General features: G+C 37.6%; 1 protein-coding gene across 1 annotated transcript; it reads left to right on the forward strand.

The window, feature by feature from the left end:
• The first annotated feature begins 4,945 nt into the window (after window positions 1-4,945).
• LOC124788217 (transcriptional regulatory protein AlgP) lies at window positions 4,946-11,098 on the forward strand. Its single transcript, XM_047255397.1, has 5 exons — window positions 4,946-5,023; window positions 6,230-6,906; window positions 9,965-10,092; window positions 10,405-10,581; window positions 10,960-11,098. Exons 1-5 carry the CDS (start codon window positions 4,990-4,992, stop codon window positions 11,042-11,044), a joined length of 1,101 nt encoding a protein of 366 aa, XP_047111353.1. The 5' UTR covers window positions 4,946-4,989; the 3' UTR covers window positions 11,045-11,098.
• The last annotated feature ends 3,711 nt before the right edge of the window (window positions 11,099-14,809 follow it).

Consider the following 14,809-nt stretch of genomic DNA (forward strand, 5'->3'; position numbering starts at 1 on the left):
TTGTAAATATAGCTACATGTTGACCATAATTTATTTTAATATACAGATGTGGGTTAGTAAGTGTTACCTACAACCTTTTATACATGACAATAGCAGAAATTATTCTGCAGAATAGTTGTGAAAAAGGATAAACTTTTTCAATTTGTTTTCAGATTTTACTTTGTTGTCTGTCAGACATTTTATGTCATTGGTGCAGTCATAACAAATTTTCGTTGTAGCATTGGGCAACGAATATCATTTTTTGTATTGAAATTTCATTGAAATTACATACATCATTCTTCCTTTTGAACAGTGGTGGTTTATTTAGACAAACTTTATAGATATGTATGTGTATATATGAATATGCACTGTGAAGCATTAGTCAAAACGCCAAACTTCTTAAGACTAGTTCAGACTGGCCATTTTGTCACAACACAGCACCATCAATGGTTATCAGGAACATTGTTTTGATGTTTAACATCATTGTCTGTTGTTGATCATTAGACTTCCAAGCCTATTTTTTTCTGGTAAACACTCATGCTCTAATCCTCCACATTATGTTCCTTTGTGTTAGGTCTTGGTGTTTGTGGTTGATAGCAGTTTGTTTTATACATATGTTTCATTGTTCTTTCTTATTTATTTCAGAGGACAGTCGAGGACAGTCATGTGATTTGAGATTACATGACTTGAATTGAGTTCATATGATAAGGCACACAGTGTGAATACATCCTGACATACAGTGCTGTGACAAGACAGTGTGAATTGGTCATCAAATAGATTTCTACAAGATGGTTGTAGGTGAGCACCACATATTATCCTTATTGCACGTTTTTGAGCAATGAATATTTCCCTCCTCAAAGCCCTCTTACCCCAGGACATTAGTGAATGAAAGTATGAAACATATTTGTCTCTCTCAAGATTTGTCCACAGCTCGTGGTTTCGCGGTTGTGTACACGCCTCCAGAGCACGAGGTCCTGGGTTCAATTCCCAGTGGGGTCACAGATTTTCTCCTGCCTCGAGATGACAGGGTGCTTGTTTTGTACTGATCATTTCATCATCATTCATGGAAATATCGAGATTGGACTGAAAGGTTGGGAATTTGTACAGGCACTGATAAGTACACAGTTGAGCACCACATATTATCACCATCATCATCATCATCATCATCATCATCATCATCATCATCTCTCAAGATTTGCATTGATTTTGAGTGTACATATGGCTGAAATAAGTTGTTTTAGAAGTTCTAAAATGTGATTTTTCCAGTTTAAATTTTCATTAACAGGGACACCAAAGATTTTTGAAGTTTCCACCCTGTTTTTACATACTCACCATGTGTTTTACATCTCAATTGAGTAATACCTGTAGTTGTACAAAGTTGAATATGTTGTTTTTCTTTAAATTTGAAAGTGAGAGCATTCACAGAAGACCACTCAATGTGACTTATAACACTCTACCGGTCACATTTGATGTCTCAGATACAAAGCTACATATTCTCGTACTAGGCGGCCCGCACATATTCGGACCAAGATCCCCCTCTCCTATTCCTCTACTTAGTTGTGGGGGGGGGGGGAGTGCCAGTCGTGTGGTGACATTGTTGACTTCAGTTTGATGGGTTTGTGGCTGTTATGTATAACAGAGATACCACACAACTATATTATCACATAATTGCATTGTGTCTGCTTTCCGATTTTGGTGCTTGATGTAAGTAGTTTACAGTGATGTCTGTCATTTGTAGTCAGTTACTAGCCTATAAAATACCATAGCCAAATAAGTGCACATATCTCACAGATACAACTAGACTATATATGTTACACATGATATGTACTGTCTTTACGGCTGTCAATGAACGTTTCTGGATGATAATATACTATCGATGGACACTGGACCAAAATATGATCTCAATAATCTATCTGACATCGAAAACCTACACGAACTCCTATCTGACGGCTGTGACATGAGTCCCAATGACATTTCGAGTTTCACGGGTTCCGCACCATATCCTTCAGGTCAGGTACCAAGCCTACGGCACACAGTGTGCAATGTACCATAAGAAGACTGTGACGCAGATGCAGAGGAAATAATCGACGAACGTCAGGACAGTTTCTAAACGGAGCAAAACGACACGAATGTTTTATCTGAGGGCTAAGAGAACGACGAATTCTATGTTTGCCATAAAAAGAAGGGCAAGAAAGTCGTCGACTCCATTTCCTGACAAAAAACTTCTTATCGTTCGTCAAAAAGGGGGAAACATAACCTACTTAGGAAAATCCCGAGCCTGATCGGTAGAGCTCGTGACATACACACAAAAAGACACGTTGGCATATTTATTTGGTGGCCAAATGTTGTGCATCATTTTACGTTCCACAGACCAATATATCGATTCAGTGAAAGATCATTATTCACGGGAAAGGGACGTCAAACCCACTGATTAAACAGAGTTAAAGTATTTATTGTCCTTTTAAATATTTCTGGACTCAACAAAGCTGGGAAACTATACCTTGAAGACTTCTGTGCTAATAAAGATTCGGGATTGAGATTTTCTGACTCACCATGATTCTCGTGCGGTTCCGTTTCTTACTTTGGGCTCTGCGGTTTGACAACAGAAAAAGAAGAGAACAGAGAAAAGCTCTAGAATGTCTTGCCCCTATTTGGGACATTTTTCATAAGTTTGTACTAAACTGCCAACAACGTTATTGTGTAGGAGAAGATGTTACAATAGATGAAAAGTTAGAGGCCTTCAGAGGCAGGTGTAATTTCATCCAGTATATACCATCCAAGCCCGCAAAATATAGGTTGAAGATACTAGCTGCAGTCGACTCAGGTGTGTACTATACATGGATCATGGAAATTTATGCAGGAAGGCAACCCTGACGGTCCTTTCCTGGTTAGCAACGAACCCATTGACGTGATTGAACGTCTGGTTACTCTTCTAGCTGACTCTGACCTAAGTATCACTGCTAACAATTGGTTTAGCGACTCCACTCTTCTTCACGACTTGGTCACGAAATACAACCTGTCCTATGTGGGAACACTCAAAAAGAACAAATGGCAAATCCCCAATTAATTGAAAGAGATAAAAAGGAGAGAAACGTTTTCTTGTAGGTTTGCATTCCGCAAAGATGGCACTATGGTGTCATATGTGCCCCAAAATAAAAATAACAAGAAAACGTCATTGTGATTTCCAGTGTGAACATGGATGGAGCGACTGACGATGAAACTGAGGACAAAAAGATACCGGAAGTGATTACCTATTATAATAGCTATAAAATAGGTGTTGACATGGCCGATAAAATGTGTTCTGTGTACAATGTTCAAAGAGGCACAAGACTTTTGCGAATGGTTATTTCTTACATGATGCTGAATGTTGCTGGCATAAATAGCCAGATCATATGTTTAGGAAACGGAATCGAAGTGCCGGCTCGCCGAATCCTCCTCTTTAATCTGGGAAAAACGGCTCTGAGCACTATGGGACTTTACATCTGAGGTCATCAGTCCCCTTTAATCTGGGAAAAGAACCAATAGGAGGCCAGATGCTAATGTGTTTGCTGCTGCCCCATTTGCATCAGACCATTTCATTCCGGCTTCTGGAACTTCTTCACCAAAATGAAACGCCTGTGACACTCAACAGCACAACTGCCAAGTGCACCAAAACGCGAAAGTGATGCCAAATATGTTGGGCGAGCAAGACTACAAGACTCAATCAGTACAAGTGCAAAGGGTGTGATGAATATTTATGCCTGCAACACTGTGCAATGGTTTGTCCCGATGGCTGTGACATTGATGAAGACATCGTAAATGATGGCTGATGATACATCTTCCATTTGTATTTTACTTTCTCTGAAGGGGATGTTATTTTGTATTAATTTCCTACCTGTTTCATTATTATATTCTAGATACAAATGCTGTATACTGAGAAAGTAACTAAATGTCAATATATAAAAGTTCTATTCCTAATTTTCATAAATTAATGCTCTATTGCTAATTTTAATACATATATGGTTTGTTCTGTGTTTTGTTCACCTATTCTCTCCATCATCTGGGGTTAATTGAAGATAATGGTGCAACGTTGGTCCTGTATCTCGCGGATACAACGCGACCTCCAATGTCCCTCCTAGAGGCGTGACCAATGGAGGGTTAAGAACATTATTTACTATATCTTTTGTTGCTCTATATTCACTTGAATTGATTACTGTGTCATCCATAAGAAGAACTAATTCTGTTTGTTGTACATTAGACAGAAGAACGTTTGCTTTTATGAGAAACAAAGTGATATTGAATCTAATATTGAGCCTTGGTGATCCCAACATGTGATTTATTTCCAATCAGAATAATATCCTCTGATTACATTGGTTGAATTACTAAGTGCAACTTTATACATTCTTTTGGTCAGATATTATATTATCCATTGGTTGTATACAACCCCAATTTCTCTAAGAGGATATTCTGATGCATTAGATAGGTCGTAGATATATCAACCGGTATTATTTTGTTATTTAATGGTTGTAAAATTTACTGAGTGAACATGTGCCCACATAATATGTGGAATTCTCAATTAAGCAACTCTTCTGATACCCAAACTGTATTTTACGGAGGATATTATTGTTGCTCAGGTGGAATAGTACACGAAAATACTCAATTTTTTTCGTAGTTGCCGGAGATCACGGTCATGTGTGTGTGAATACTGCCTCCTTGCGCGAATGAAAGTGTTTGTGTTTACTATTCCGCAGGATAATGTGGCCAAAAGCTGCGTGTAAGTGTCTTTTCATTGCATTTGTCTGCAACTCAACGTGTTACCTTTACGGTGAGTAGCAATCTATCTTTTCCTTATGTTATTGATAAGTCAACCTGGGGTTTCATTCTTCAGTTTCAATTTCAATTTTCGTACAGGATGTATGCAGTCATTCGCTTTATAAAGTCGATAGTTTGTTTTTAAATCGATAGGTATATACGGTATCGACTTCCACTATCACAAACGTAAATGTCTTTCTTTGCCGATCACTCATCAAGATGGCTCCTAAACCGAAGCCTGCGGAAAAATCCGGTAATTATAGTGCAGATACTATCTTATTTATTTGTATCGTATGAATTAATGTATGTTGTGTCAGAGAATCGGTAGGAGTATATTGTTCTTCAGGCTCTGTCGATCTATTGTCTTATTTATTTTCATGGTACCCCTTCAACGTGTTCTAAACAAGCCACGCGGTTGGTTAGAGCTACACGTGCACTTTCGGTGTTACTAGGCTTCAGGGCACTTTCGTAATTAAAGTTTCGTGATGTTAAACGTAAGCAGAATTTTTAATTGTCAATTTTGCCCGTGCCACGTTAAGGCAACTAATGCGTAGGTTTTCTCTCGTATGTTAGAAGTAACATGTTGTACCATGTGATGTATAGGGATGATGTTGCTCTATTCTGATCTTCAGGTTTGTATTGCTGGAATGTTTTCTATGTAGTTACGAGCTAGTAACGTTAGGAGATGTAAATTATTTCGTTCTCCAGTGCAGTAATGTTGTTTATTATGCTGCATGCTTTCATTTGTGCAGTTGTTTCCTAAGCGCGTACTGTTTTCCGGCTGAAATTAGTGTATTTTTTATATTTATGAGAAACATACATAGATTTCAAATTGCAGTTGCCATTTACTCGTCGCATATTTTAATTCCAAACTTTGGTCACAAATATACTGTTAATGTGACTAGGTGCCGTACGCGTTTCCTCAGGAAAGATTCTTTTTAAAGTCGCCTTGCAATTTGTCCATATTTTTAGGTGATGAGTTGAAAATGTCACCCTTGTGTTACTGGTTTGAGGGTAGGTCTGTGAATTTGCTGTTGGTCTGTATGTAAAAATCAAAAATGTGTGTGCGCTTGGCTTCTTGGTATGTCGTAATATTTCACACAAGGTGAGTGTTAGAAGAAATCGCTATATGTAAAAATCTCCTATTTTTGTGTCGAAGGTCTAGAATTCTAGAAACTCTCGTGATGTGTTTATGCATGAATGATTGTTCCTTGCCCCAGTCGCACTTCCCACTAGGCCTACGCTTGTCATAGGGGTGCTTTCACCACAAGATGTTAGGAGAATTTTAGTATACAATATATAGTGAATGTGGTGGTGTAATGGATTAATGGTTTCTACAACAAATTTACAAGGGGGCACAGCAGAATTATATTTCATATTAATCATAGGTGTCAGTTTTCCTACTGTAGGTATGAGAGGAAGTACCTATAGAAGTAAGAATATATTGTTTTGTCCATAGGGAAACCCGACAAAAAGGCGGAGAAAACGCCTGCTCCGTCTGCCTCAGGTGCATCAACATCTGGTGGACCGCCAGCCAAGGCAGCAAAACAGTCGGCTAGTTCAAAGCCAGGGAGCTCTGGCGCAGCTGCAAAGGCTGCTGCCCCAGCTCCCAAGCAGACACCTGCTGCATCTAGTTCAAAGCCTGCTGCAGCCAAACCAGCAGCAGCTGGTGCTGCGAGTAAGCCTGCTGCCGCAGCTGCCACAAAATCTGCAGCAAAGCCAGCTGGTGCTACGGCCAAGCCTGCTGCAGGTGCTGCAAAGGCATCTGGGAAGACTCCAGCAAAGGCTCCCGTTCCACCAGCGGCGGGAGCTGCTGGCAAGGCGAAGCCAGCTGCGGGTGCAGCACAGGCCAAGGGAGCAGCCAAGGCCAAGTCTGCCGCTAAGCCTGCAGCTGGGAAGGCTGCTGCCAAACCTGGTGCAAAACCGGCAGCTAAGCCAGCTGCCGGTAAGGCTGCCGCCAAGCCGGGAGCAAAGCCTGCAGTAAAGGCTGTTGGTAAGGCAGCAGGCAAAGCTGTAGCTGGCAAGCCAGCAGTGAAGAAGGTTGTTGAAAAGCCCAAGAGAGATGTTGCGCCAAAGAGTCAGAAAGGAGGCAAGATAGTACGACCAGTGCAGAAGGCACTCAGGATTCAGAGGAAGGTAAGTAAAATGTATTGATAAGAAATTTCTATCTTTATAAGTGGTAGCTGTAAGTTTCCAAATTTAGAACTTATCTCCAGTACCAAATATATATCCAAAGCTTTTCCATCGGAGGTTTGAATGCTAGGCCTATAATAGTAGTTATACGTAATTTTACATGTTGTTGAAATATTTGATGTAGGCCTATTGCATATTGTTAAGTTCAAGGCATGCCTTCTGCGTGGTTGACATGTCGATGTGGGTTTCATTTAGTTTTGTGGGTATTTGTTTGCTACACAATTTCTGTTAATTCTTTCCTAATATTTTTTGGTTATCTCCTGAAGTGAGAAAAGGAAGTTACAAAATTAAAATGTGTTTCTAATACTATCACTACCTCCAAATCAAGGGCAAAGTTATTTTATGCTTATAGTGCTTTGAACTGTGGCAGTTCTGTAACAAATGTAATGTGTGAAGATATTTCATTTGAAGATCACTTTTATATTCAGTTTCTTTCCGTGCACTGTGTGAAATAACCCACATTAATTTCTAGGCACTCCAAAAGCACACATTTACTGACATATAAATATAGATGCAAATCCTGGCTAAAAATGTGAAATTAGTTAATAAGTGTGATTATTAATCTAATTGATTCCACATTAACTATTTCACCAGTTATTGTTGCAAATCAATTTGTGCATGTAAATATTGACAAAGTAAACTATATCTACTGATATTGCACAGTATTTGGTGAAGCTCAGTGTGGAAATGTGTGTAAGAAATAGAGGGTTCATGGCACCAATGTACTGGTACTGGGCATGCTCATTAGTAATGTTCTGGTGTCACATACGGCTATGTAGGATTAAATGTGCATGGATCAATCCTTTTCTATAGCGTTGACAATGTCGGATAGCTATCAATGTGCATGAAGAGACTCAAAAATATGCTTCTCAGTGCTTGTGCTGCATGTTTAAAGACAAGTAAAATCACATTCTGCCTGAAAATCTGGTAAATACTGATATTGGGGTGGACTATTGAACTCCTAAATGAAGATTTATCGGGTTGACAGAAGCGTCCGATCCCACTCGCGGCTTTGACCCGTGACGTAAGGGTGTTGTCGTGTGTGACGTCATGACGGTGCGGAGTTTGGTTTGAGTGTGGCTGTCTCCAGTTCTATTTTATCTTATTTTATTTACTTTTCTGATCTGTTCGTTCTATCTCGTGAGATTTTTTTTAAATTTAAAAACACTTATTACTTAATTTAATTATCTGTTTCCTCGAATTTCTGTTTTAGTTTATTATATTTATATTTCTGATCTGTTCGTTCTATCCCGTGAGGGTTTTTTTTTTTTTTTTTTTTTTTTTTTTTTTTTTTTTTTTTTTTTTTTTTACAAAAGACACTAATCAGCTACTGAAGCATCTTTATCTTCTATGGGTTGCAGGGGTTACGACCCCCGGGGGAGGTGGGTGGGTATTCATGCATGGCTGTCTTCACTTACACGTTGTAGCTATGCAAGGTGTCTAAATTTGTTTATATTTAGTTTGCCCCCCACCCAATACACCCCATTTCCCGCGCTTGTCCCGTTAGTGTCATTAGGCTTCTTGTGGGAAGTGTGTGTGTTTGTTTTTGTGGGATCGGACGCTTCCGTATTTCCGATTTATCCTGCCTCAGAAATAGTTACCAAAATGGAAACGAGCGTACATGCATTAAAAGTGACAAAATTATCTCTTTTGATTACATTTGTAGCTTCAATAAATTGAGCTGCAGAGTCAGTTATGATCAACGTTGTAATTATTGAATTCTGTAACATTCTCTTCCTTTGGCAGAAGTGCATATGTCCAATTTCCAGAGTTTAACAGAAGACACTTAGTAAAACTACCTTAAGATTATAATCTAAATCTGTAAATATAAACCCCTGAATGAAAAGGGTGAAAATATTCAAAAAGTTGTCACTATTGACTGCAGATATATCTATTTTGTCTGGATTTACATCCTTGTCCTTGAAGGCAGGCTTCAGAGTGGCTAATACAGATCTAGAACACATTTGGGATACTACATTACTTTTAGGACAAACACATTGTTGTGATGGTTTTAGTGCCCTATGGTGATTTTTTAATAATAATCCATTTGTACAGAATTCAGATGTTAGTGGACAGTTGTTGCATACTGTGTAAATAGTAAAGTGTTTCTTATTAGCATTGCTATTTTGTTTGTACAGCACTTGCCAGATTGCATTGCAATACTCTTACAGTGAAAAGTGGATGTGTTGTATGCATACACATGACAAGTAGTCTAAAACAAAGTAGGTTGGATTTGTGTACTTGTGTAGGAATTTGTCACATGTTTGGTTTTCAGGAAATTTTGTCAGTGAGTTTTGTTGCTTTTAAAAGATACTATTGAAATATGAATTAATGAAGCAGTTGCCAACAAGATGCATAGTACGCTACAAACTAGGGCAACCCGTTTACTTTTGATTTGTATGTCATTTTTTTAAAAATGCTAATTCTTGCAAATCCTCTCAGCATACATAGAATTTTTGCTTGCCGCCGTCAGCCATGGCAATTCACTACAAATAGAGTAAAAATTCAGCAACTCTCCACTGTCACATTTGACACACTGGGGGATCAAGAGGTAGTCACAGCTTTGATCAGTGATTTAATGCTGCAGTGACATCAGCTTTTGGTGCATACGTTCAGTTTTGTATTGGTTAAAGAACCTGGTTGTGGTGACTGATCTTTAGCTTAACCTGCTTGAAAACTCTCCCCTGAAACCACATTAGTTTGTTGCATGTTTTCTATGGTACTGGTCAAACCTGAAGACTCATATCAAATATTCTTCTTTATCTTGCACTACCTATGGTTATCACAGTGGAGTGCACAAAACTCTGTTGAATAATGCATTGAACGTTAAATAAAAATGTGATGTCAGGTGCGCAGAATGAGCCCAAACTCGACTGCTGCTCATGACTCCCAACATTTTCGATTTTGAAAACAAATAACATTTCAGTGTAAATTTTCTTTGTTCCCTTTCCATCTTAATCTCAACATGAATTGAAATGCAATTTTTTCTCTTACAAACCAGGTTCTCAAGGGTGAACATGGATCTCGTTTTAGAAAGGTCAGAACATCAGTGCACTTCCGTAGACCGAAGACATTCTGTCCACCCAGAAATCCAAAATACCCAAGGAAGTCTGTTCCAAGGAGGAACCGGTAAGAAGTTTGGTTGTACATATCGTTGCGGTCAATATCAGTCTAAATTAACATGTTGTGGCTTTTTTGCTGTGTTCTTGATTTTTGTCTTCTTATAGTGACTTATTTTTACAGACACCTGATATGGTTATTGAATGAAGTGCTGCCTTCACTAAATAATAAAGCTGCATTTGAAAACAGTAACTTGTTGACACTTAGATTTTATTATTTTGGCTGTCGAAATACTCAGTTGTTTTATTGACTTGCTTCCCCTAATTTAAATGTATTGTACAAATTTGGTACAAATAGTAAATCATTGTGAATTTATTTCAGCATGGATGCTTACAATATAATTAAGTATCCTTTGACAACAGAAGCAGCAATGAAAAAGATTGAAGACAACAATACACTGGTTTTCATAGTCCATGTAGGTGCAAACAAACACCATGTTCGTGCTGCTGTGAAAAAGCTGTACGATATTGATGTAGCAAAAGTAAATACTTTGATTAGGTATGTATTTCCCTAATATTTTACGTTCCACTCAGTACTTGTACATACTTTTATCTCAATTTTTAAACCTTCAAATGCACAAAAGAAAGACTATTGAAGTCTGGGGATGCTCCCATTTTTTAATTTTCAACAGGAAGTAAAAGCACAGTAAATGGCTAATTACCAGTGATGTTTTTTATTTACTGGAACTATTCTTTACAATGTTTTGAATTATATAATAGAAGGATCTTTGTTCTAATTAAGAGTAACTTTAAATCTGTTCATTGTTTGATAGCAAGTTTATGCAAATTTGGGTCTGCTGAGGCTAATTTGTTTTATAAATTCTATCAAAGTTGAGAAAGCATAATTTGTGACTAGCATGACTGTTTTTGGTTTCAGGCCAGACGGGAAGAAGAAGGCTTATGTCAGGTTAGCACATGATTATGATGCATTAGATGTTGCTAACAAGATTGGAATAATATAAACTGATTTGTACTTGGGAATTGTCATACAGAAAATAAATGCTGTATTGTATTAAGTCTCGTGTTTATTTTACTATTTGCATTAACTCATAAATGTTTAACAACATACCGTGATAAGTAGTATTCACAGTATTTTCTCAAATAGATATTCCACTGGTATTTTTTGGAGCGTACTATCAGAAAAGTTCCAGTTCTACAGAATGTATGGATTCTTGATCGAATTTGTCCACTTTATTCGTGAGAAGTCACAATGCACAGAAAAATTTCAGGATCATTGTTCAGTTGTTTCCAAAAACAATTTGTTAGTGTAATGCAAGGCCAAATTTGAAGAGAGTAGTGTTGTGTAGGAAATAAGGGGTTAAGAGTTCACTGTCATGAAGATATGTTTCAGGAGGAATGGGTCAGTTCAAGGTTTGTATAGTTTCATATACTTTGATATTCAAATGAAAAAAATTTCAGTGTTCTGTGAGAAATGTCACAATGACCAGGTAGTCATACATTAACAGAATAGTGGACACCAGGAGAACACATCTGCCTGAGCATGTCAAAAGTTTAGATTTGAAGAGGATTGTTCATTCGAGACTGCCATGGGTATATTTCTTTATCCCAGTGTGTGACCAAAAAAATCTAATTTTGGGCAATGTCAACCATCTAATCTAAAACATATTCTAATATAATCATCATATTAGGATATCAACAATATTATGAAAAGGATAAATTGCTGCTCGCGGTAAAGAGAAAATGTTGAATTGCCAACAGCCACTATGAAAAGGCTTACACACTGAGCTGTCGGCCAAAGCCTTCTTCAGAAAGGAAAAATACACAAACGAATGAAAGAAAGCACAACCCATGTGCACATGACCTGTATCTCTGTTTGGAGATAGTGGTCATTTGCACAAGCTGTGCTTGTTTGTGTGAACTGTTTCCTTTCTGAAGTATGCTTTGGCCAAAAATTGTGTAAGTCTTTTCGTTGCGCCTGTGTGCAACTCAACATGTCATCTTTACAGTGAGGTGCAATATGTCCTTTTCATTACACTGTCCTTATTGGTCTGTGTTGTAAATAGACGTTAAAATGGTAACTGCCTACCCAAATTTAGTCCTAGGACAAAACATTTTTGTGGTCATAAACAGGAATAAAAGAAACAAATTGTACATGTCCTAGACATGTTTGTTTTATTTGTGTCTGTTACAGTTTGTGAAAGATTCATACGTTTACTTCCAAATATTGCAAATGGAATAGTATCTGAAGTTGGTATTTCTTGTGATCTGTTGAAGATTGTGAATTGTTTCCCTGTTAAAAAAGACTTAAGTTCACTGGAATTCTTGATTTTACAGCCAGCTGGTTCGTATCGTACTTATCAAATTTTAGGGTACATGTTGATGCAAACATAATTGAGCTACTCAAACAATTGAGTTCAACTTACGCCCTTTGTGTTTTGCAACTTTCTAGTCTTATGACATATTCTGGGATTACTCATCAATTAGACGGTGGTAAATGTACATCTTGTACATGTCTCTTCAGAATTGGGCATTTTAACAGTTCATTCACAATATGTACTGGGTTATAAGAAACTGTGGGGGCTTTGGATGATGGCAATGAAACAACTATACACACAGGAAGTGAGTATATCTCCAAGTTCATATGTGTAATATGTGAAGCGCACGCGCGCACACACACACACACACACACACACACACACACACACACACACACACAGAGTCACAAATGGTGCCTTATAGCACTCTCTTTAAGGTGGGAGAAAAACTAGGAGGAATGCTCTATCCTTAACACGTCTGCTTTGTGTATGGCTTATAAATTTCATGCAGTCTTTGGAAACTGGAGGTACTTAATGAATAATTCTGTGTATTTGGCATTCGCTGTTAGTGATGTATCTACAACACTAGAACAAAAATGAGTTATTTGGCTGCAGCTATTGACATGGGAAGGAAATATGTAACCATAGAGAAAGCTTTGTGTAGCAAAAGGCATACTTTCTGAAACCAAATTTTAAACATAACAAAATACTTCTTTTAGACAAATACTATTCCATAGACTTTTAAAAGAACTGGTAGTATGTACCTAAAGAAATCCTTAAGTTTTCACTTGTATTAAAGACTACTGTAGCATTATTAACAGAATCATGGAACTGATTCATCCTACATGATTTCATTAACAATTATGCAAATGTGTATCGAAAAGTAACATTTTTGTGCTTTATAGTTTCTTTACGAAGAAAGCTATGTGCATGTCAAGAACTAAATTGAACTACTAATTTATATGTTTATCAAACAAATAAGAAAATTTACAGGAAATAATTCTAAAGCATTTAAAAATTTCAGGTGGTAACATCCTGATTCAAAAAATACAAAGCTAGAAAACAGAAGTGTAGATAATGAGAACTTGTTAAAGAAAAGCAGATTAACCAAAACATTAATGGTAGAAAATGAAAATTTTCCATACACAAAAAGGGCACTTATTAACAAAGAAACACACATGCAATTAGAGCTGTTTGGACACGAAGAATAAAAAGTAATCTAACTGAATGAGGTAGCTATTAAAGAAAAGTGAGTTTTAAACAAATGTGCATGGATGGGAATGTATAAGGAATGTTCAAATAAAAGGTATGAAACATTATAAGAAACAGGATGAAATTTTCATATGCCACTTTATGTGACGTGAGACGTCTAGGGGTTGTGTATGTAGCGTCTGGCATGCCCCTAGAAAATTCAAAGCTGTGCCGTCAACAGACAATATGATGATCGCCTTTCTTGACATCCAATACTTATCATACCCTACAAAAGTCCGTCAAGAGCAAATGGCCTGGGCTGCTCATGGAGGGAGTGATTCTGCTCCAAAAAATGCATGTCTCCAAGATCACATCTAGATAATGGTGAAGTTCGAGTGGAAGCAGCTTGAGCATTTGCCCTGCAGCATTGGCAAAACTCAGTTTTTATTTATTCTTCCTGAACTTTAATTTCTTTGTTTTCCATTACTGCTAGTTCAATGTAGATACTGAATAACATCACAGATAGGCTACAACCATGTCTCATTTCCTTCTCAACCACTGTTTCACATTCATGCCCCTTGACTCCCATAAGTGCCGTCTGGTTGCAGTACAAGTTGTAAATACCTTTTTGCTCCCTGTGATTACCCCTGCTACCGTCAGAATTTGAGAGTATCTCAGACAATATTGTCAAAAGCTTTCTGTAAGTCCATAAATGCTATAAATATAGGCTTGCCTTTCTGTAACTTATCTTCTAAGGTAAGTAATCAGTAATGTCTTGCGTATTCCATTTATCCGGAATCCAAACTGACCTTCCCCGAGGTCTGCTTCTACCAGTTTTTCCATTATTCTGTAAAGGATTCATGAGGTATTTTGCAACTGTGATTTATGAATTTGATTGTTCAATAATTTTCGCATTTGTCAGCAACTGATTTCTTTGGAACTGGAATTACTATATTCTTTGTAGTTCAAGGTGTTTCATACATCTTGTGCAGCAGACAGAAGAGCTTTGTCATGGCTGGCTCTCCTAGGGCTATGAGTAGTTCTGATTGTATATCGTCTACTCCCAAGACCTTGTTTCCATAAATTATTCTCGCAGTGGTGTATCTCCCATCTCATCTTCCTTTATGTCCACTTCCCTTTCTGTAACATTGCTTTCAAGTTCATCTCCCTTGTATAGATCCTCTATATACTCCTTTCAGCTTTCCCTTCCTGTTTTAGTATTCGTTTACCATCTGAGCTCTTCAATATTCATACAGCTGC

Source organism: Schistocerca piceifrons, chromosome 3 (assembly GCF_021461385.2).
Source record: "Schistocerca piceifrons isolate TAMUIC-IGC-003096 chromosome 3, iqSchPice1.1, whole genome shotgun sequence".
NCBI lineage: Eukaryota > Metazoa > Arthropoda > Insecta > Orthoptera > Acrididae > Schistocerca > Schistocerca piceifrons.

Excerpts from the sequence above, each read along its gene's own strand:
- LOC124788217 (XM_047255397.1), top strand. The coding sequence starts at position 4,990 with ATGGCTCCTAAACCGAAGCCTGCGGAAAAATCCG. Across the intron at positions 5,024-6,229 it reads GAAGCCTGCGGAAAAATCCG|GGAAACCCGACAAAAAGGCG; the intron begins GTAATTATAGTG and ends TTTTGTCCATAG. Across the intron at positions 10,582-10,959 it reads AAAGTAAATACTTTGATTAG|GCCAGACGGGAAGAAGAAGG; the intron begins GTATGTATTTCC and ends TTTTGGTTTCAG.